The following is a 21,690-nucleotide window of genomic DNA, read 5'->3' as shown; positions in this document are numbered from 1 at the left end:
ATTTAATTTTAGAGTTCATTGTTTTAATCTTCCTACACCACTCTGAATTTTGTCATTTAAACTACTAGACTAAAATGTTTAATAAGACTAAGGAAAATACTTTCCCAACTTGCCTCTGCCACCTTGTTTGCGTGACATTAGATATACTTAAACTGTACAAAGTTCGAGTCTCTGAGATCAGTAAACTTACTGTTTTTGCAGATAAATGGTTCTAATACTTGACTCTTTAAGAAGAAAAAAATAAACCACCCCCTGCAAAAGTGTTAAAAGGACCTACGCAGAATAAGTAGGAACAGCACAAGAATTTGTACTGTGTCAGCAGAATCACATCGATACAAAATAGGGATGATTAAGTTGAATATTTGGAGAATATTTTGATATTGGACTTTATAAGTACATCTGCAGAGCAAATATCAGACATGATCTGTCGTTGCATTTTTTCCACAATTAAAACACAATTTTCAACTTTTTTACTCTTCTCTGTGCAGGGGCAAAGGAGATTATCATCGCTTAGGCCATGGATCTGATGACCATGTTAGAAGACCACGACAAGTGCAGGGACTTCAAGGAAAGAAAGTCATTGCAATTGCTACAGGGTCTTTGCACTGTGTTTGCTGCACTGAAGATGGTATAGTAATCAAATAATTTATTTAGTTCTTAGCACTGAATTTGAATAAAATGAAACTTTATCTTTTAGTCAGGTGTTGGTAGGTTGTCCTTGCAAAAAACACTGGTTCTCTGTGTGCATGGATACATTTTATGTTTGCAGATGTTGCATGTTTCTTAAGCAACAAGCATGACGTTGATTTAAAGTGATCACATAAAACTAAATTGATGAAAATTAAAGAATTCAAGTTGCATAAACATTCATGGTCAAAGAAAAATATGGAACTCTAAAAGTAATTACAGAATGATCAAGCAGTAGCATTGAATGCATTTGGCTTTTTTTATTTTTTGCAGAGTCTTGTGGGCCTGCTGAAGTGTTTAACTTGCTAAATGTAGCATTTCACAAACAATATTGCTTCTTACAGAGCAGGCTGAGATACTGAATATCCTTTGTAGCAGACTCACTCCCCCATTTAATTAACAAATCTGCACAATAGCTGAGTGTTTTATGGGTTCTAGTGAAATGTAACTGCAGAAAATGAATGTGAATAGTGAATATAGCAGCAGAAAATGAATGCTCAGGATCAAGGTTGTTACTTTAAAAGTATTTTCCAATTATCTTGCAACTGTGAGCACCTATTTTAATGTCCTTTCTAGTAATATAACTTATAGGATCTTTTGTCTCATATAAAATGTTAAGCCTTTTTAAATTCTTTTTTTTTAATATTGGCTTTGGTTTTTTCTGTGAAATTATGTTTCTGGTGTTCTGTTGTTCTTCTGCTTCACCTTTTTCTCCTATTCTGAACAGAACTCTTTAATTATACAAACTACTAGGAAAGAAATGCATCTTATGCTAGCTGCTCTACATAGACTGCGGACCTAGATATGTCACTGAAGATTTATCTGTACTAGATAGTGGATTTCAGGATGGCCATCAGTCCTAGAAGTCTTGATTACAGCCTCATTCAGTTAAATGTTTTATAAATACTAATTTAAAAAAAAAGAGCAAAAAGCTTGTATATTAGCTTCAGAATGATCAATTATTTTTATTGATTTAGGGGAAGTGTATACGTGGGGAGATAATGATGAAGGGCAGCTTGGAGATGGAACAACTAATGCCATCCAAAGACCGCGCTTGGTTGCAGCACTTCAGGGTAAAAAGATCAACAGAGTAGCCTGTGGCTCAGCGCATACTTTAGCTTGGTCAACCAGTAAACCTGCTAATGCTGGCAAGCTCCCTACACAGGTAATGTATTTGGCTTATCAAATTCAGATTTAAATGTACTTCGTATGCTTATATGCTCTTTTGGTTGATGTATTTCCTTTTAAATCCCTGCATAAGCCTAGTGTGCTTTGATTTGGCTTCATGTTTGAGCCAGTTACTTTGTTTTACTTTTGTATTTTCAAAGGATTCTGTTTTTCTGAGCTGAAAAAGCGTCTTCATTCAGGTTTTAATCCAAATGCAGAACAGTAACTGAGTTTGTACATTGGCAGGAATTTAATTCTGTATCGCAGCTATGAAAATGTTATATCTTTCGGTGGAGTTCTTTGTTGCTTGCTTTATATTGAGAGGATTGTTTTTTGAATATTTTGTATTTCAGCTATAAGGCCTGGGTGTAGTGATGACAGGATGTAAAATGTGTTTGTTCTTGGATAAATTGTAAAATATAGAATAGCACTTATATTCTAGCTGTCATATTTTTAATACTTGTTTCAGTTTAGATGGATATTATTGGTATCTTTTAGAAACAGCTGAACTCCATGTATTAAATTTTGACAGTATGAATAAGCAAATATCTGAATTTCTATTACAAATTTATCGACAAATGTAAAGGTTGTTGTTACATTTAATAAAATAAATTATATAATAATTCTAAATTACATTTAGATATCATTGCTTTATCATAGGTTCCTATGGAGTACAATCATCTGCAGGAAATTCCCATCATTTCATTAAGAAACAGGCTTCTGCTCTTGCACCACATTTCAGAACTCTTCTGTCCTTGCATTCCAATGTTTGATCTTGAAGGAAGACTTGATGAAACTGGCCAAGGACCCTCGGTTGGGTTTGACACATTACGGGGAATTCTGATATCACAGGGAAAGGTATTTTATCAGAGTGTTTTTTAGGGAGAGATTTGTAACTGTAAGTGTAATGTACTGTTTGAACTCTTTCTGAAGAAAGAAGACATATCTCAATTTGTTCTGTAAGTTGTATCTCAAATATTTGCATTCTGAGGATGCAAACTTCTTTGTGTTCTTTCCACTGTGTTTTTCACAGTTCGACATAGTGCTTTTGTGTGTTGATATTGACAATAACTTTACACTGTAAATCTTTAGTTTGTAGTATAGTTGAATTCTTCTAGAAAATTCAGTAGATGGTTTCCTGGAAAAAATGTGAGATAGTAGACAACTACCAGTTCCTACCTGTTTACATTCCTCTGTCAGGGTCAGGTGATATACTAGTTGATCCAAAGCTCTGTGCAGGTACAAACTTGGTTTATTAGACTGAGCTAAAAATGAGAATAGAATACCTAAGAGTTCAATCCCAAATTGGTAATAAAAGTGGATTTTTATAGTTGTAAGTAAAGTCAGTCATGAGAAAATGTAGATAATTATAATGCTTTGAAGCTGCAAAACTTACTCAAAACTTTAGATATGGTAAGCCTGTGAAAACATGACTTGCCTTCAGTATAATCATTAATTTTGGATCTGAATTTTCTCACTGTCATAGTAATTTGTCTAACTGAAAAAGAAAACATTATATACAAAGAAAAAACCTACTGGGAGATATCTTTGAAAAGAGAAGCAGTTAAGTTTCCCCCTGCAGTGCTGTTTTATGTCCTTAAACAAGACACATGGCCTGTAACTAGACTCCTTAGCGCATGTATTGTCTCAAAGTCTCTTTTTCTAGACTCCAGTAAAATTTTGTAGTGGAACAATCAAGCTGTAAACATACTTCACAGATCAAGGAAAGGCAACACATTTTTCATCAAAACCTACACTAGAGAAAAAGGAAACAGAAATCCTAACTGTTCTGTTCATGACACGTTAGTGCTATTAATTTGCAGTCCTTACGTGTATGATATTACGTATAAGAATGGGTGTGCAGGAGGCGCATTCAACCTCATTTACTTTCAGTCTACAGAATAGTTACAGAAAGGTTCCACATATAAGATAAAATGTGATATCAGGTATATTTTTTGTCAGAAACATTCAACAGAGGCAGCAGCAGTTGCAATGCCATATTCATATCTAGACATCGAAGTCAGGCTTACTGTCAGAGATTCTAAAGACTTAAAAATCTTCTTAATCTTGCTTGAAACTGGCTGTAAAATCAGATCCAAATATTTAGTGAGAGAACCTAAGATATTTGAATTTGCATAAAAAGCTTTTTTTTGCTTTTGTGGTTGTCGTTCTGTGACATTAATTATTCTCCATATACATGTATAATTCTGGTATAAACTAATGTATACCTGTACTCATCAGTATGTTGGTTGCCTAATAATAAGTGAATCTGGGGGCAGGGCAACCTTTCAAACCATGGTTTTGAGTTATACAGGAGGGACTTTCTTCTTTACTTTTTTAGTATCCCCACTGTTTCAGACGTGAATCGTATTAATGCAAATTACATGATCCTTGACTAACATCTCACAGCTTTATCTTCTGTTGATTTTGTTTGTTTTTAATATGTCAAAACTATTTGATGCTTGTTTTATTTCTTCAAAAGAAGACTCATGTATTATGCCTTTTCTAGTATCTTGTTCTGTACTCAGAAAGAAATTGCTGAAGGATAGCATTGCAGGATCAGTTTCTCTATTCTGTTGAGTCTTTTTTCTGAGTTGAAGTATGTGTTTATCTGTGAAATACGTTCAGCATTCTTATTTGATTGCAGTTTTGCCACTATCTTAACTTTTTGTACTTTCCTTTTTTTAGGAAGCAGCTTTCAGAAAAGTTGTGCAAGCAACTATGGTGAGAGATCGTCAGCATGGGCCAGTTGTAGAGCTCAACAGGATACAGGTATCTGATGCTGAAGTTTCCATGTACTATCTATATGTTTAGCCTGCAGTGCTATGTTGATCAAAACCCTTTTTTCAGCTGTTTGGTATCTGAGTACTGAAGAGTTTAATTTTTATCAGTGAATCAAACAATGAATAATTGAATGTAAGACCTACTTATTTTTAGTATCTTTTCATCCACACTGTAGTTGTTCGGAGAGAGGGGGGCACTTTGTGAAATGTTAAGTGAATGGTTTAGACTCTAATGAGCAAAGTATGTCCTGCTTGACAAAGGACTGCTTTTTCAAAACTCACTATATTAGATAATTTAAGATAACAGAGATTCTGATGCTTTTCTTACCTTTCCAGATGATCAGCTGAATTACTCAGCTGTTGCTTTCATAACAGAGAACAGGAAGGGCAAAAAAAAAGCAAAGGGAAAAAAACCCTTTGAATATAATTAAATATCAGGCTGATAAACTCTTGTCTGTTGCTGGTCGTCACATGTGGTCATATTGATTGCAGAACTCTTTGATACAAAAGTGCTTTTTTCCTTATCATTGACGTTAGAAAATGTAATGTTGTGCCTTAGGCCAGATGTGTCTTTTTTCCATAGATATTTCTGTAACACAGAATAGTAAACCATTGTTTTCATTTAAATGGACTGAAGCCTGGTCTTACAGAGTCCTCATGCATTTCTTTTCTTTAGAGCTGCTTTCTTTTTTCTATCTTTTTTTCCTGGTATACTGGAAAAAGTAAGAACATCTATTTGTGAGGTTAGAGTGGAGAGATTGTGAAAACTTTGACTGATTAGTTTTCTTTTAGTGAACTGAAATACACCCTGTTGTGACTGTTTCTGCTTCTTTGCCATTTTCTATGTGCACTTAAAATTTTTTTGTAGTAATGTTCTCTGATAAAAATGTGGTATTTTAGTTTATAGTGCCAGAGATTTTCTGATTACTTTTTTTGTTTGTATTCAGAAAGTTCAATAAATTAGTGAGTGCAACCATTTTAGGCCGGAAACTAGTGAGTAGGTTTTGGGCTCGTTTGCTATTGTCCTCCTTAATGAACTGTTGAGTTCATTAATTGAGATAGGCTTTCTCATGTATTTTTGCATGTTTGTTACTTAAATCTGTCTTGAACTCTAGAAATGAATTGGTAGCTTCCCTTCTTCTGTGGGAAATGAAATACTGCTTTAACACAAGACTTTCCTAGATTTAGCCAAGTGAAGGCTAAAAAGGGCCTAATTACATATCTGGCCTCATTACAGTGTACAAAGGATGGCTCACAATTTCTTGAGTTATCTTTTGCTGAGAATGAGAATGTGAATTCTTATTTGATCCTTTATAATATTTAATTGAAGATTCAAAGCTGCTTTACGTAGTCGCAAAAAAACTAGTTGTCAGTTTAAAAATATTCATCTTATTTGCAGTTGTAAGTTAAAAGTGCTACTAGGCCTTAAAATGCCTTTGCTTTCAGAGAACTGTTCTTGCAGTTTATAGATATATGGTGCAGTCAATTCACTTCATCTTCAATTGTATAAAATAAACAGATGAGTTTTTAATTTAAAGTTGTTTTCCAGATATTAACTTGTTTTTTAAAATACTTCCGCAGCATCCCTTGCTGTTCAGTGGTTTCTTTGGAAGTACCAGAACTGGACATAACAGCTGTCTAACTTGCAGTGTAAAACCAAGCAAAACACCACTCCCTTGTCCTGAGATCAAGGGTTACAAGGACCAGATTCCTTTAGAGTAGATCACATTCACCTTACATACAGCTTGGTTTTTTTCTGTTGGGAGTCTCGTAAAGGTGGGACATCATAGTTTTATGTAGTTTTCCTGCTCAGAGTGTGTGAAATACAATATGATGGCTGTACTGTAACTCAGCCAAGTGCCAAGCTGGTGTTTCTGTAGCATAAAATTGAGTGTAGATATTTTATGCTTTGAGGTGTAGCATAAAGGAGTGTAGCTTGAATGCACAGAGACAGTTTGGGATGCTGTTGGAGGACTGCATAGGGCATAAAAACCAAATTTGATGCAGTTTTATCCATAGTAATTTCTGGGAATAGTCATTAAGTGAAATGTTCCAAAACAACATCTGAGCCTTGTTCTGGAAAGGTGTAATAGAAGTAGTCCAAAAAGTGAACTAACAGTTTTATGTCTAGACAGGGTTCCAGTGCTCAGGTTTGCTTACTGACCCTCTTACTAGCAGATCAGATTTACCCAGTGTTTTAGTACAGGTGTAGCTTGTAGCTCATGTGGTGTTGAATGGACATTGTGTTATAGGCAGACACTTTCAGAAAGCTGTTAAAACGTATCTTTCCACCGCAGTTGAAAGGAATTCCTTCCTTGTCAAAAAGAAAAAAAATTCAGTTATGAAGGAGATTGTCTGCTTTCATTAATGTAATACTGCAAGGAATCCCCTGGTTTAATGTTCTCTACTGTCTCTCCTTATTAAATGTGGGTTATAGAAGTCTCAATAACATGATGAGTAAAAATGATCTGATCTTAAAGTAGACACAGCATATGAATGATTGATTTGTTCTTTTTTGAGGGTTATATTTCAGTTTAAATATCATTCTTCCGTCCTGGTTTTGTCTTCTGCCTTATAAAATGTACTTTTAAAGAACTCTTACTTCATGACAGCCTTCATTTTACTACAGTGATCAAGCTACAGTTTTTTGTTTGCTTGTGTAGAGTAGTCTTTTCTTTACTCCTTGCCTTTTCATACTCTTATTTTTTCTGTAGCATTTCATTTTGAACATAGGTAACTGAAACTCAATGTACGGGTGAGACTATGTCTGTGCTCTTATAATTATTACACTGATACTTCACTGGCTCTTCTGGAGATTGATTTCGTGACATATCCTTGAATTGTGTTCGTTTTCTTCATAGATCTGTCTTGTCCGTGAACTGTATATATTTCTCTCTCTTGGCTGATTCCTACTGAGAAGCCATCATCTTTTTGTAAACTTTTTTTATTAGTGTACAGTTGCATGGCTTTATGTACTACATTTCTCCCAGCTTCTATGGGTTGAAGAGAGTCTCATAGAATGGCCAGTATTTTGATGGGTAATTTCAAGCTGCTTTAGACAAAGTTTTGTGATTCAGAAAAAGAACTTAAATTTTGTTCTTTATCACTTGAAAACGCTTTAACCATCTTACAGATTGACTTGAGTGACTCTCCCCCTTTGTTGCAATAGTGCTGCTCACAATAAGTGATTATTCATTAGGGCAAGTTCTTGAATTTGGTTCTTCCACACTTCACTGAATGCTGCTTCTGAGCTGCCTCGTTTCCTCTGTTGCAAGAATGGACAGTTTTCCATAGGTTGGTATCTTCTGATGGAAGACTGTCTTATGAAAATCCTTCTTGGGTTCTAATTAACTTATTAACTTGTTTTATGCTAAAAATTATCTGATCTACAAGAAGGCTGGAACTGTATTTTAAAAAATTGAGATGCTGTACAATCTGTGTTTAATAAGGGATGATTTTGAAACCTGAGCAAGATACTGTGCTCTAGACCTCTACAATAAAAAGCAAAAATACCTGTGGTGGATTGTGACCTAAATGTATTTGTATGAAGTTTTGCCATTTTTCAGTGAAGTGTTTTACTCTTTGCTAGTAACCTAAAATAACTTATTATGGGCATCTGTCAACAAGGAATATAGTAAGATGCTGGCAGAAATGCCAATAATCCTTCATGGCATTCTTAAATTGCTTTGTTAAAAGTCAAATTTTAATCATTCCTGCATCTAAATTGTCAGTCAAAAGAAATTTAAGTATTAGGAAATAAATGGAATGTGTAATAGCATGTGCATTCCATCCTATTCTGTTCAGGCAGGTTTTCTTCTGGTTTTATTGTCACTTGATTAATTTGTTAAGTGTGAGATTTGAAAAAACAGTGAATTAACTAGTGCTTTCATAGACCTTCTATTCATACTTTCTTCTTTTTAAGAGAAGACTCAGTGACTTAGTTCTCAACGTAAAACTTCTTGGGCATACAAATTTCTCAGAAGTCCACTGAAATAAAACCAGCTTGTGTTGATACAGAACATCTTATACATGAGGAAGATTTGGATGTGTTAGTCTTTCAATAAAACCTGAAAGAAACGTGATGGTTGTTTTATCCAAAGCCATCAGAACAAGTGGATTTTGAGATGCACTATAGCTTGTAGTGGAACTAAATACAGGTTGGTGGGATGAGTCTGGTTTATTTCTGAATGAACAGTCTCACGGATGTTGGTGAACTGTGTGCACTGTAGGAGTTCCTTTGCGGTCAGAACAGATTGAGAATATAACCTGCAGAACAACAAGGGGAAAAAAATACCTTGTGTTTCTCCAGCCCTCTATTTACTTTCCATTTCTTTCCTCTCTATATTGGTGAAATGCTTTTTATATTCTTACCATCTCTGTGTGCATCTCTTACAGCAGAATCCATGGGATTTTCCTTGCATGCCAATTCTTATGAATCTTCATCAACTCTTAAAATACACTTTTTCTGTAGGTGCCTTAGAACACATTACCTTTGTGTCTATATGCATATGTATTTTGGTAGCACTTTCTCATTGTTAGAGACTCCTAGTAAGTACCATAGATACATATTTAGTTCTTATCATTAACGAATATAAGACTAACACATATTCAGTTTACTGGCCAACAACACAGCCTCTGATCTGTCTCATATGAAAAACTTACCCAGGTTTGCCAGTTGACTGCGGGAATAGAGACAGGATGAAAATTACAATCAGAAAAACTGAATTTGCTGATGCATTGGCTGCTTCTTCAGAAATAAGAAAAGAAGTCTTTATCATCAGACTTTATCATTGACATCCCTCTGTCTTTTCATTTTCTTTTAAAGATAAACAGATATAGTGCTGAGTAGTGACAGATGAACAAAGAACTGTTTGAAATGAAAGATAAGTAAGGTGTTGGTGGTTGAGAGTACTGAGAATTCCTTATCTGTATGCACAGTAATGCCAGTTGAAATATGTTCTTACTGTGACTTTTATAATATGCTTACTCAATAGGTAAAGCGTTCCAGAAGTAAAGGAGGACTGGCTGGACCTGATGGTACAAAGTCAGTGTTTGGACAGATGTGTGCTAAAATGAGTTCCTTTAGCCCTGATAGCCTTCTGCTTCCTCATCGTGTTTGGAAAGTCAAGTTTGTTGGTAAGAGAATTCTTCTCACCCCACCCCTCTACGTTGCAGTTAACTCTTGGAGAACCTGAAGGAAGGAAGTGATATAGAAAACAGTGTATGTGTGTAGACAAAGTGCTTAAAATGTTAGGAAGTAAAAAACTTTTTTAAATTATTCTATAAAACCCCTCAGGTTTAATGGAAATGTGTCTGTGATTCTCCTCAAATTCCAGGGGCAGCTATTCTGCTTGCTGCAAACACTCTGCAAAACCTAAACCAGTTTTTGAGCTGTCTGAATTGGTAATTAATCCTGGCTAGCTAGTCTTACTGGTAAGGTTGTTTCTACAAATCACCATATCACTGAGCTTTTTAATGAAAAATATTTGAAATTGAAGAGCAGTTCTATCTACGGAATATGGGCTCAATAAAATATACTACTTTAAAATGCCACTCATGAAATTCAAAGCTCCACTTCTTTTACTATCTCTGTTCTATTTTATTTTGATTAGTGGATAGCGATAAAAAAAATTAGTTACATTCCGTCAAAATAGTATTTTTGGCACTGTGATATATCATATAATCTTCTAAATAATGCATTTTACAATGAGCTGGAAACATCCAGAGAGCAAAACTTCAAGCGTTTTCGTATGAAGAGATAAGACAGCACAGCTTTTAGTAAACTTTTGTTTACTCAGTTATCCCTGTGGAATGAAATACAGTTTGTTTCAATACTTCAGTTATTTTTGAAAGAACATTTAATTTTGAGCCTTTTTTCTTCAAGGTGAATCTGTGGATGATTGTGGTGGAGGTTATAGTGAATCAATAGCAGAAATGTGCGAAGAGCTTCAGAATGGGCTGACCCCTCTGTTAATTGTGACACCAAATGGAAGAGATGAATCTGGAGCAAACAGAGATTGTTTCCTGTTAAATCCTGCTGCCAAGTCACTCCTGCATATGAACATGTTTCGTTTTCTTGGTAATTTCTTACCTACTTTGTGATATGCTACTGGCATTACATGATCAGAATATTGGGAATCTAAAAAAAAGTGTTTAAACTTACAGGTGTACTTTTGGGTATTGCTATCCGGACTGGAAGCCCTCTGAGCCTCAACCTGGCTGAGCCAGTGTGGAAACAGCTTGCAGGAATGAATCTAACAATTGCTGATCTCAGTGAGGTAAGTATGATGAAGTTCCTGAGTAGGATATAGCTTATAGCAGACAAGCAGATTCTAGCATAAGTTTTTCTCAAGTGATTAGTTTCCCTGTTTTCCATATGCTTGTATTTTGACTGGCCTTTTACATTTTGAGCCAGTATACAAGGATGGTTTGTACTGACTGTTAAAACTGTAAATGTGAGTTGTTCAAAAGTAGTTAATCTATTTGAATTCTAGAGCATTCTTAAATCTCATGGGTTTGACTAGACAGATCTTTGTGGTTGAATTCCTACTTCCAGTAGACCTTTCTGTAGCTGTTACTGTCTGTTGTGCCAACTGATTGGAGTGCATATGCCTGCACTGTTTTGAAGTAAAAGAAAATGAGTGCAAACTACTACTAGTTTGTGCTCACATACTGAATATCACAAGCTTGCAATGTCTGTTTAATGAGCTCAGTAAATGTGGGATAAGACTTAGATCTTCAGTACAAAGAAGAGCTCCTTCTCAAATCCCGTCATGTAGAAATGTACTTACTGTAAAAGCATTGAGTCATTCACTTGTCACTAAGGGGATTCCTTTTGTACCAAACACAGCATTGGTAGAGATAATTATTTTTTTAAGCTTTAAATCTATTTTCTCACAAAATACAGTTTCTTGGGAAATGCTCTCCAAAAAGGTTGAAATCTGGAACACATGCACTTTCCAACATCCAACATAATGAAATTTTATGTAAAATACTAAGCTGTTTTATGTTTTTGAAATTAAATTTGATGAATTCTGGTCAGACATTCATCAAAGCTTTTGGCAGTAACACATGATGCGCTGCTTTTGGTATACAAGAGACGCTGTTGTGTAATGCTAATAAACTGAATTTAACTCGAGTTTGTTACTTTCAAAAGGTTGATAAGGATTTTATTCCTGGGCTTATGTACATTCGAGATAATGAAGCTACTTCAGAAGAGTTTGAAGCTATGAGCCTCCCGTTCACTGTGCCTAATGCAAGTGGTCAAGATATTCAGCTGAGTTCTAAGTACACCCATATTACACTGGATAACAGAGCAGAATATGTGAGGCTGGCAATAAACTACAGGTTTGTTGAAGAAATCATTAAAATTATTGACATGAATACGCATTTTCTTTCAAAAAGTATGCAACAGCTTTTAAACAGTGTACTACTTCAACCTCTTATGCACAAATATTTTAATATTTTCACAGGATTGCAGTGTTGAATTTCTGATTTCACTTATCTCTCCAAGGAGAGAAAGATTAAACTTAGTTTTTAGGAAACAAAACAAACAAGCAGGTATGGCTCTAGACAGAGGTATGACCTGTCAGAGCAGTTTTGGCAGCCAGTTTTACAGGTGGAGATATGTCCCATGCATCTAGTTCTTCCTATGCAGTAAAGTAATAGGCTTGATCTTGTGAAGAGAACATAGATGTAGTACTGCTGCACTCACAGGTTTTCATATCATCAATTGCAGTCAAAGGCAGTATCAGCTGAATTCTTACTCTATTCTTATCTAAGTTGGAATAGACAAAACAAAATGTTCGTTCCTTGGATATGACACTTATGCACACCCACCAAAAAAGGCAAAAGCCGAAAAGGGCCAAGAGCCAAACATTGCATCATCATCATGGCTGGGCTTCGCGAACGAAGATTTAGGAAGGCTCTGTCCACATTTGTTACGGGCATGCTGGTGGCTTATGAGGCCAATACAAGACAGACATATCCGATTGCACAAACATTGCACTGAAATGCAAATAGTTGTTTAGTATTTGAAAAGACAGGCCTTTGGTTGCTTGTGTAGCCAGGTAGCTAATCTAGATGAGCACAGCTAAGAAGCAACCATAAGCATCTATGTGAAGTAGTAAGTCTAGTGCCTACTGAAATATGGAAATTTAGATAATTTGGATGAGAAACTGATTCATGGCTGTTTTATTCACTCCACCATAGTTATCTGCTTCAGAGAGTGCTTGAGCAAGACTGTGTTGTCACTATATACTTGCTTATTAGTTTCTAGTTAGTGTCTGGCAACAACTACTGAATTAGTCTTTGTTTTTCTTTTTTTTTTTACTCTATAAATGGTTATGAACCAATACTTAAACTTGATTTTGACAGTAAAGAGAGGGATTTCATTTGGAGTGGATATTCCTTTGAAGAAATGGCTTTGTTTTATTGCCAGTTCTGGCTATTCTCAAAGGACACAAGCAATTCTAAAGCATTTTGCAGTCAAAAGGCCTTTGGGGGAAACGTTTAAAGGTTTAGATTAAGTATCAGGTTTTTACTATATGAAGCCCTTAAGAGGGGAAAACTAGCACCTGAATAGAATCCATAGGGAAAAGTGGATTCAAAAGACCAAACTTGTCCTGACATCTTTTTTTATTTTGGTGATGACTAGCCTGAAGACAGGACTTATGAAGCATGTGAATCCGTGCTCTGGAGAGCTCTGTAAAGCATCTCAGAAATTATTTGATAGGGAAAAAAAACCCCAAACACAAATCATGTGTGGCATCAGAAGCAGCAAAATGTTACTTATCGGTATCTGCCCTGAAATCAGAAAACCTCCTGTCCCCACAGAAACGATGTTTTAGTTTAGACCCATTTTTCTTTTACTGTAATGTCTATCATATATTGAGAATGTTTAAGGTTTCAAGACATAGCCTCTCTTTTCCCAAGAGTATTGTGGCAGTTTGAGCCACATTAGAAATCCAAAATCCAATTACCAGGCTTCCCCCACCCCTTCCCACAATTTATCTCAACACTGAAGAGAAAACTTTCAGGCAAGAGGCTTCTATAGGGGAAGGGGGAAGTATTTACATTTATTTACACAAATAAATATACTGTACAAACTAAAAGCAACTATATATATATATATATATATATATATATATATATATATATATATATTTCTATCAGTCTCTTCGAAGCTTCTCCTTTTAACTTTAGTCCAGGAAAAGCCTTTCCAGGCTGATAGGTAACCAGTCTCTCTCTCGTGGGAGTGTTCGGGGACCCGAATGCTCGCCCCTCACCAAGCTCCAGCTGTTTGTGGAAGTCCTTCCTTCCTCACGAAGTCCAAGAAGGTAGCTCTGAGTCCTTTCTCCTTGGTCCTGTGTCATTTCTGCTGTGTGATCTCTCTGTCTCGGTCTCATACCTCAGTTCTGTAGGCTGCTGTAGTGTAGCTTACAACGTACTTGTTCTCCAAGTCAGTTTTCAGCTGCCCTGGGTCAAACCTCAGCAGGGCAACTCCCGAGCCTCCCTCTCTCTGGCCCGTCTCCGATTTCGCCTGGGATTTTTCTCCCTAGCGCCGAGCTGCTTCATTATCAGCCCGTCCACTTGGCTCTGCTTCAATGCTGAGCCTCTCCTCCACTTTACAGTGGAGGGAAAGAAAAGGCCCCCCTCCACAACTTAACTGCAAAAGGGGGTGGGGAAGAAGGCTTGGCTGCAAGGCCTACCTCTCTCTCTGTCCCGCTTACCAGTTGTTTGTGAGTCGTGTCCCTCACAAATATACACTCACTCCAATGCTGTCTCTAACTCTTGCCTAGGCAGAGTTGGGGGGCCGCAGGGCTCGCCTCTACCCCCCAAAGGGGGCAAGAAGGAGCCCAGCCACCCCCTGGCCTCCTACACCTACACACAGCAGACACCAGCAGAAACTGCCAACAGCTTCCGGTGCTGTGTATATATGATTTTTAGCAGAAGCAAACAGGACGAGTGGTGATTGACTCTCCAGGGAACACTGCCCTGGCACCCAATCACCTCTGAGCCCCCCAACTCTCAGGGGGGGCCAATCTTAACCCATGACAAGTATGTTGTTTCCAAATTGGGTATTGGTTTGTTTTTGCCAGGCATAGCACAGGAATAATACTGGAAATAAAATATCATAAACATTGGGAAATATCTCTCCATATTGAGCTTGCTGTGCAATATGAATTGGTGTATAAAGTCAAGTATTTTGTGATAAATGTTAATGTTTCTTGGTTTATAGCTGGAGACTTGAGGAGAGCAGTTAAACTTGCTTTGATGTCACAGTAATTGCTATAAATAATCGCTAGAAATAACATTCACAGAAACTCCAAAAATGTTTCTTTGCAGGCTTCATGAATTTGATGAACAGGTTGCAGCAGTTCGTGAGGGCATGGCCCGTGTTGTTCCAGTTCCTCTACTTTCGCTCTTTACAGGATACGAACTGGAAACTATGGTATCAATTTCTGCTTTATTACTTCTGTCAGACTAATTTGAAGTGAGATTATTCACTCATTCATTTTATTAATCCAAACTCCACATTAAATGCTGTTTACAATGATTGCTCTGTGGTTGCAAACATTCAGTTCAAGAAAAGACTAGAAAATGTTTAATTGCCCTATTAGTGTTAGTAAGATTATTTTGATATAGCTGAGCAGTGATGTAATGAATTTTTTCAGTAAGAAACAAACAAAACCAAAAAACCTCACATGACAGGGATCTAGGAGGTGATTTGGAGATATGTGTCCCAAGTAAAATGTTTAATTTGTTATGTGATCCAGGAATGTGAAAGAAGGTTCATTACTGTCCCCTGATGGGAAGATGTGTGTTTAGTACTATTGTAATAGGAGACTATTCATGACACTTCAAATATTCGAATGGTCAGTTTGTCAGTGTAAAAGATGATTAAATATTTTAAAGGAATAGAGGGAACAAATCACCTCTAATTGATTTTATCAGACTTGTGTAGCCTATCACTGAATCTTATTTTTCAGGTATGTGGAAGCCCAGATATTCCACTTCATCTCCTGAAATCTGTAGCGACTTATAAAGGCATTGAACCAACTGCTTCCTTGATACAGTGGTTCTGGGAAGTGATGGAGTCCTTCTCTAATACAGAGCGATCTCTCTTCCTGCGTTTTGTGTGGGGCAGAACAAGGCTGCCCAGGACTATTGCAGACTTTAGGGGGAGGGACTTTGTTATTCAGGTAAGGTGTATGGGATGGAGAGGATGTAGGGGGGTATTTAAAAAAGCTACTACTGGAGAAGTAGTAGCATGACATAACAAGAGAACAGGCTGATTTCATTAAACTGTTTTGCAACATTACATTGTAGATTTGACAGTGCAACAGAGACTGTTAATGTATATAAATATTCTCTCTTGACTTGGACAATTAATTTAATTGCCCAACCACTTATTTCTCTGGATTTTGATAGTTTTCCACTGTCATTCAACTGTTTTTGCTGGCCTGTATTTAGCAGTTCATTCAGCTTAATTAGTAATTTCAACTAAATTAAACCCCCATGATCTTCAAATCATGTTTTGATATTTGCTGAAGTAATACACCACATATTCATAATCAAAGCAACTCATACATGTCTGTTTTTATTTATTTACTTAGAGTAGGGAAAATGGATTTTGCATTTTAGTTTTCTTTTAAGAAACATCAACATCAGAATCAAAAATATAATATCCTGTTTAAAAACAAATCCCAGTTATTATTTTGATACTCATTTGTGGTTTGGACAGTGAATTAAAAATATTATGCTTTTTTTTTTCAACAGGTATTGGATAAATACAATCCTCCAGATCACTTCCTTCCTGAGTCGTACACATGCTTCTTTCTCCTGAAGCTGCCCAGGTATTCCTGTAAGCAAGTACTAGAGGAAAAACTGAAGTATGCCATTCACTTCTGCAAGTCTATAGACACTGATGATTATGCCCGGATAGCACTGACAGGAGAGCCAGCAGCTGATGACAGTAGTGATGATTCTGATAATGAAGATGCAGACTCTTTTGCTTCAGATTCTACACAGGACTACCTAACAGGACATTGAAAAGTAACATAAGAAATAGTTGTCAAAAGCACTGAGGCAAAACGCCAAAATGACAATGAAGCCAAGGACAGTTTAGGTTTGAGAATATAGACTATATAGTCAGAGGGATGTTAATCTTCTGAACGTGGGGAAAGTGTGTTTGCTACTCACAGTAGGAGTTAAGGGTTACAGCTTAAACCATCAGCTTAAAATAAATGGCACAGTATATGGGCATTTAACATTTATTTTAAGAGCTGAAAGTGGCCCCCCATAATGCTGCACTGCATTTAGAACCTTTGTGTTTACTGAAGTGTTGTAAATGTTTATATAAATATAGTAGTGCAGCATCCAAAAGGCAGTGAAACCTTTAAATTGTGGGTGCAATAGGTTTTTTTTCATATTAAGTGTTGTGTTCTGTGCATCTTCTTGATTGTATATTGGAAATACTGTGCAACAACTGAATAGTATTATAAATATTTCATTTAACTTTACTAGAAGTTTGTTAAAAGTTTTTGAACATTGAATAAACATTATTCCTTGAAATTCTTCTATAGATAATTAAAAATCGCCAATAGTTTCACCTCCACCCCTGGTTTGTATATTTTAGCTTATGTGTTATTTATCTCAAATTTGATACTTTCTGTGAACAGCATCATAATTCTTATCATGGAAAGTGTACTGTATATAATTGGTGCCATGTAAATGCAGAAGTTATAATTTCCTTCCAAATAAAAGTTCTGCCACATTGAAAAACAGTATGTGTTTTTCTGTGGTAATGCAGCTGCTACATAGGACAAACACTGAAATGGCTCTACTAAGAAACATTTCTGCAATTTACAGCTGCTGAGTAAACGTTGTTGGTGCTGTTCCACCAGTAGTAGGTGCATTGCCAGAGACAGAACGTGAGCTACAGTAAACTTGAGCAAGTCTATGTGATGTGTCAATGGTAGCAAAACACCATGTTTTTGCAGTTGTTCCTAAGGCAGCTGTTGTCAGTAAATGGTGAATTTGTTCTTGGACACCTGGAAAAAAATTTTGAGGAAGTTTAAGGGGTAGGTGTCATCAGGTACCTGAATGTGAGTAGAAGAGTATGATGATGCTTGTGCAACGTACTGTCACGGAGATTAGGTCATCTTACAAGGCTTGATCATGACACACTGTGCATCCACAGTGGCCTGTTTGAATCAGTGATCAAAGTCAAGGGCCTTTGGGCAGGTATTATGTGTTGACCATATGGTGTATGCACTGGTTTTTCAGAGTAGGAGAATTAAGATTTAGTTGTACCAAGGCACTAATATTTTACTTTAAAATCCAGTAGTAGGTGACGTCATACCATTGCTTCGCTAATTATCAGGATAGGTATATGTGAGTATTTAACATTTTACTATTCTGAGTGGATTAATTAATTTTTTAGTGTGTGCATTTGACTTCTCTTCCAACTAGATTTAAATATTAAATGTGGGTTAATATTATTTCAAAGTTCTCATGAGACAAAGTTGATATTCAAAATAGTGGTGAAACTATCTATTTGTTCTTAAGATGTCAGAGTTTTGAAATATGTTAGCTTTAGACACCTCTGTTTAGTGCTGAAGATCTTTTGCTACTGTCCTGATCCTCTGTCTCGCTGGAGATTCAAGAGTCAGGCCTGTGCTCTGTCCTCCAGATTTACTCTGTCTGCTGATGAAAAATGCTGTATCTTTTTTGAGTCTTAAAGATGCAAAACTCAAAAAAAACTTAAGCAACCTCTTTTATCTTTGCTGCTGAATTGAATTTCTCCTGGGGGTAAAGAGTGGAGAAGCTAGTACAGAAGTGCTCGTGAGGTCATCTGTTGCCCTTCGCTGTGGTAACACTGGAGCCCCGTAGGCATCTAGCTTGATCAAAGAGATTCTGTAGTCAGCTTTTCAGGAGATGCAATGAATGAGTCATGCCCAAATCTCAGTCCAAGTTCAATTGCCATTCATAAATTTCGAATCCCATTTCAGGAGCATATGGACTACTAATAAGATGGAGAAGTTTATAACTTGCTTCTAGGAAAGCAAAAGAATGTCAGAGTTTTTCTCCCAAGAAAAGTTAAAAGGAAGTATCGTTTATATAAGGAATCCGTGAACTGCATAAAGGAAGTTTCTTTTAAGCTGCCTTCTTTGCTTTCCCATCCTAACAGAAGAGTCTCAAGAGACCTTTTTACAGTGTGATGCTTGTCGTCTGCGGCCTGACTACAGCATTGCATAGATCATCATGTTAGAAGGGGCTTCAAAGATCATCTGCTCCAACCTTTATTGGCAAAAACACAATCTAGATAACATGGTTAAGCATCCTGTCCAACTGAACCTTGAAACTGTCCATGTTGGGGAGTCTGTCATTTCTCTGTGGAGATTGTTCCATGAATAACTTTCCTCTTCAGTCTAATATGAATCTCCACAGGGTAATCTTCTATTCATTACCCCTTATCTTTTCCATGTGACTCCTTGTAAGAAGGAGTCTGTATCTTCTTTGTAGCCACCCTTTATATACTGTAACATGGTGATAAGGTCTCCCCTAAGCCTTCTTTTCTCAAGGCTGAACAAAGTTCTCTCAGCCTTTCCTCACATGGCAGGCTTCCCCACCCTCTGATCATTTTTGTGGCCCTTCTCTGGACCATCTCCAGCCTGTTCACATGTTTTTGCGTAGTAGGGACCAAAACAGCACAGTATTCCAGGTGTGCCCTCATAGGTGTTGAGTGGGGTAAAGACTACTTTTATTTCTGCTGTTGACGTCTGTGTTGATACAACCCAGCATCTCGTTGGCTTTCTTTACTGCAGCAGCACACTGTTCACTGGACTGAGCTTGCTGTCCACCTAGACCCCCAAGTCCATTTTCATGGAGCCACTCCCCAGCTGGGTAGATCTGAACCTGCACTGCACTCCTGGGTTGTTTTCCCAGGTGCAAGACCTTATGCTTGTCCTTGTTGAACTTCATACGGTTCTTGTTAGCCCACCCTCTGGGTACAGCCTGTCAGCCACACAGTTCCCCACCTACCACATGGACCACTTCTCTAGACCCATCACTTTTTCTGGGAAGAGGCTATGGGAAACAATACTGAAACCTTTGGAGAGATCCAGGTAGACAATGTCCTCCACTCGGCCCACATCAACCAAGAAATTATTTTGTCATAAAAGGTGATCAGGTTTGTCAAGCATGATTTGCCCTTAGTGAATCTGTGCTGACTTTTCTCAATCATGGGCCTCATCTGATTTGTGATAGCCCCTGGGAGCATTGTTTCATAACTTCCCCAGGGACTGAAGTAAGACTGCTGATCCTGTAATTTCCTGGATCATCTTTTTAAGCCCTTCTTTTAGATGGGTGACATTAGGCTTCTTGCAGTCTTCTGGATATCCCCTGATCTCCACAGTTTCTCTAAGATTATGGAGAGTGAACCCACAAAATGTCAGCCCACTCTCTTAAACAGCCTTAGGTGGATAATGTCAGGGCCCATCAGTTTGTAGGGGTCGAACTGTAACAGTTCATACCCAACTCTTCCTTCACTGATGGTGATGAGTCTGTGTTTGCATCAGCGTGGACTTTTGTTGGACCAAGAGGCCCAACAGTGCTGGTAAATACTGAGGTGAAGAAAGTGTTGAGAACCTCTGCCTCTTGAGCATTGCTAGTGACTAATTCACCTCTCTGGTTAAACAGCAAGCCAGTGTTTTCCTTCTGTTTCTGCTTGTTTACATACCTGAAGAACCCTTTCTTGTGGTTTTTGATATCTGGCCAATTTCAGTTCAAACAGAGCTTTTGTTTTTCTGACTGTACCTCTGCAAACCCTGACAATGCCCTTGTAGTTCTCAGTGGGTATCCACCCACATTTCCTATAGCCTATAACCATCCAGTTTAATCTTCAGGCATGTGAGTTATCCTGTCATGTTTCAGTTATTCCTATGACATAATAAATTTCTGACTGGGTGTGGAGCTCCAGTTCCTTGTGTTTGTACCCCAGGCTGCATGCAGTGGTATACATAGACTTGAAGTGATTGATCCTAAGGAGTATTTGTCACTGCTCTGGTTGGCCTGGCTTATTCCTGACTTAGTTGTGATGATTTGAGCGTTGCCACTTTGGACTTTACCACCCAGGTCCTTCAGTTTAAAGCCTGCTTCACCAAGCTGCCCAGCCTGCTGCCAAAGATTCCTTTGCCTTTTCTAGACAGGTGGATCCCATCCCTCCTTAATAGGCTATAGTATTTCTGAGTAACCAGCTATTGGTCTTGAAAAAAACATCGTTTCAAGTGGTCAGAAAATAGGATTTGCTATTAATGGGCTTTTACGTGCAAGTTCCTAGTCTAAGAAGGAAAAGGACTCAACCCTCATCAGGGAGGTTAGGGGACATGAACCATTTATCGTGATTTATGTTCCTTAACATGTTAGTCAGAGAAGTCTTCAGGCCAGCATATATAGGTACTTGCCCTCCCTGCAGGCATCTTAATCAACAGACTATGTGCAAAACTAAATCGTTCAGTACTCTTCTAGAAAAAGTGGAAAGAGAGATCTCATTGACAAAATATTTTCCCTTTTTAGTTTGAAGAAAATGTACAGATGTAGAGTTTCCTATAGATGTTGCCTTTCAAGATTAATCTCCTGATGAACCTTATCCTTAAAAATTTTGGTGTGAACTAAAACATGTCACTGTAGTTTCTTTTGCCTAACTGGGGTTGAAAGGTGTGAAATTGGTGGGAAAAATATTCTATCATGTCCCTGTCTTAAGTGAAAATTGCAGTAAAGCAACAGAACTGTGAATGTGACACACAAACTATTTATGAATTGATGCTCCTGATACTTGGAAAAGATTGTGCTGATTTATGTCTGTCTCAAATTTGAATGCAGATGGTTATATCTGTCAGGTTCTTCAACTTTGAATTTAGTCATCTGATGGCCAGTGAGTATGATTGTGCAAAGATTCTCAGAAACACAGAGTAGAATTGTCTCAGTTGTTTCCTGACTGTGGTCATTCTTGATCAGCTCTCTCCAGTGAGTTTGCATGTGGTGGACT

General features: G+C 37.3%; 1 protein-coding gene across 3 annotated transcripts in view; it reads left to right on the top strand.

Moving 5' to 3' along the window:
• HERC2 (HECT and RLD domain containing E3 ubiquitin protein ligase 2) overlaps positions 1 to 17,425 on the top strand; it is a 105,361-nt gene extending 87,936 nt beyond the window's left edge. For 2 of the 3 annotated variants that reach the window (XM_032677827.1, XM_032677826.1), the window contains exons 83-93: positions 489 to 628; positions 1,665 to 1,852; positions 2,515 to 2,712; positions 4,543 to 4,626; positions 9,632 to 9,773; positions 10,522 to 10,716; positions 10,803 to 10,915; positions 11,794 to 11,984; positions 14,985 to 15,090; positions 15,629 to 15,841; positions 16,419 to 17,118. In XM_032677827.1, coding sequence (XP_032533718.1) covers positions 489 to 628; positions 1,665 to 1,852; positions 2,515 to 2,712; positions 4,543 to 4,626; positions 9,632 to 9,773; positions 10,522 to 10,716; positions 10,803 to 10,915; positions 11,794 to 11,984; positions 14,985 to 15,090; positions 15,629 to 15,841; positions 16,419 to 16,691 — 1,843 coding nt within the window. In that variant the 3' untranslated portion in view covers positions 16,692 to 17,118. Of the gene's footprint in view, positions 1 to 488; positions 629 to 1,664; positions 1,853 to 2,514; positions 2,713 to 4,542; positions 4,627 to 9,631; positions 9,774 to 10,521; positions 10,717 to 10,802; positions 10,916 to 11,793; positions 11,985 to 14,984; positions 15,091 to 15,628; positions 15,842 to 16,418 lie in introns of all 3 variants that reach the window. The other variant, XM_032677825.1, reaches the window with a different exon arrangement.
• Positions 17,426 to 21,690: the final 4,265 nt, after the last annotated feature.

Source organism: Chiroxiphia lanceolata, chromosome 2 (assembly GCF_009829145.1).
Source record: "Chiroxiphia lanceolata isolate bChiLan1 chromosome 2, bChiLan1.pri, whole genome shotgun sequence".
NCBI classification, from domain to species: domain Eukaryota; kingdom Metazoa; phylum Chordata; class Aves; order Passeriformes; family Pipridae; genus Chiroxiphia; species Chiroxiphia lanceolata.
This window is presented reverse-complemented; position numbering and strand designations above follow the sequence as displayed.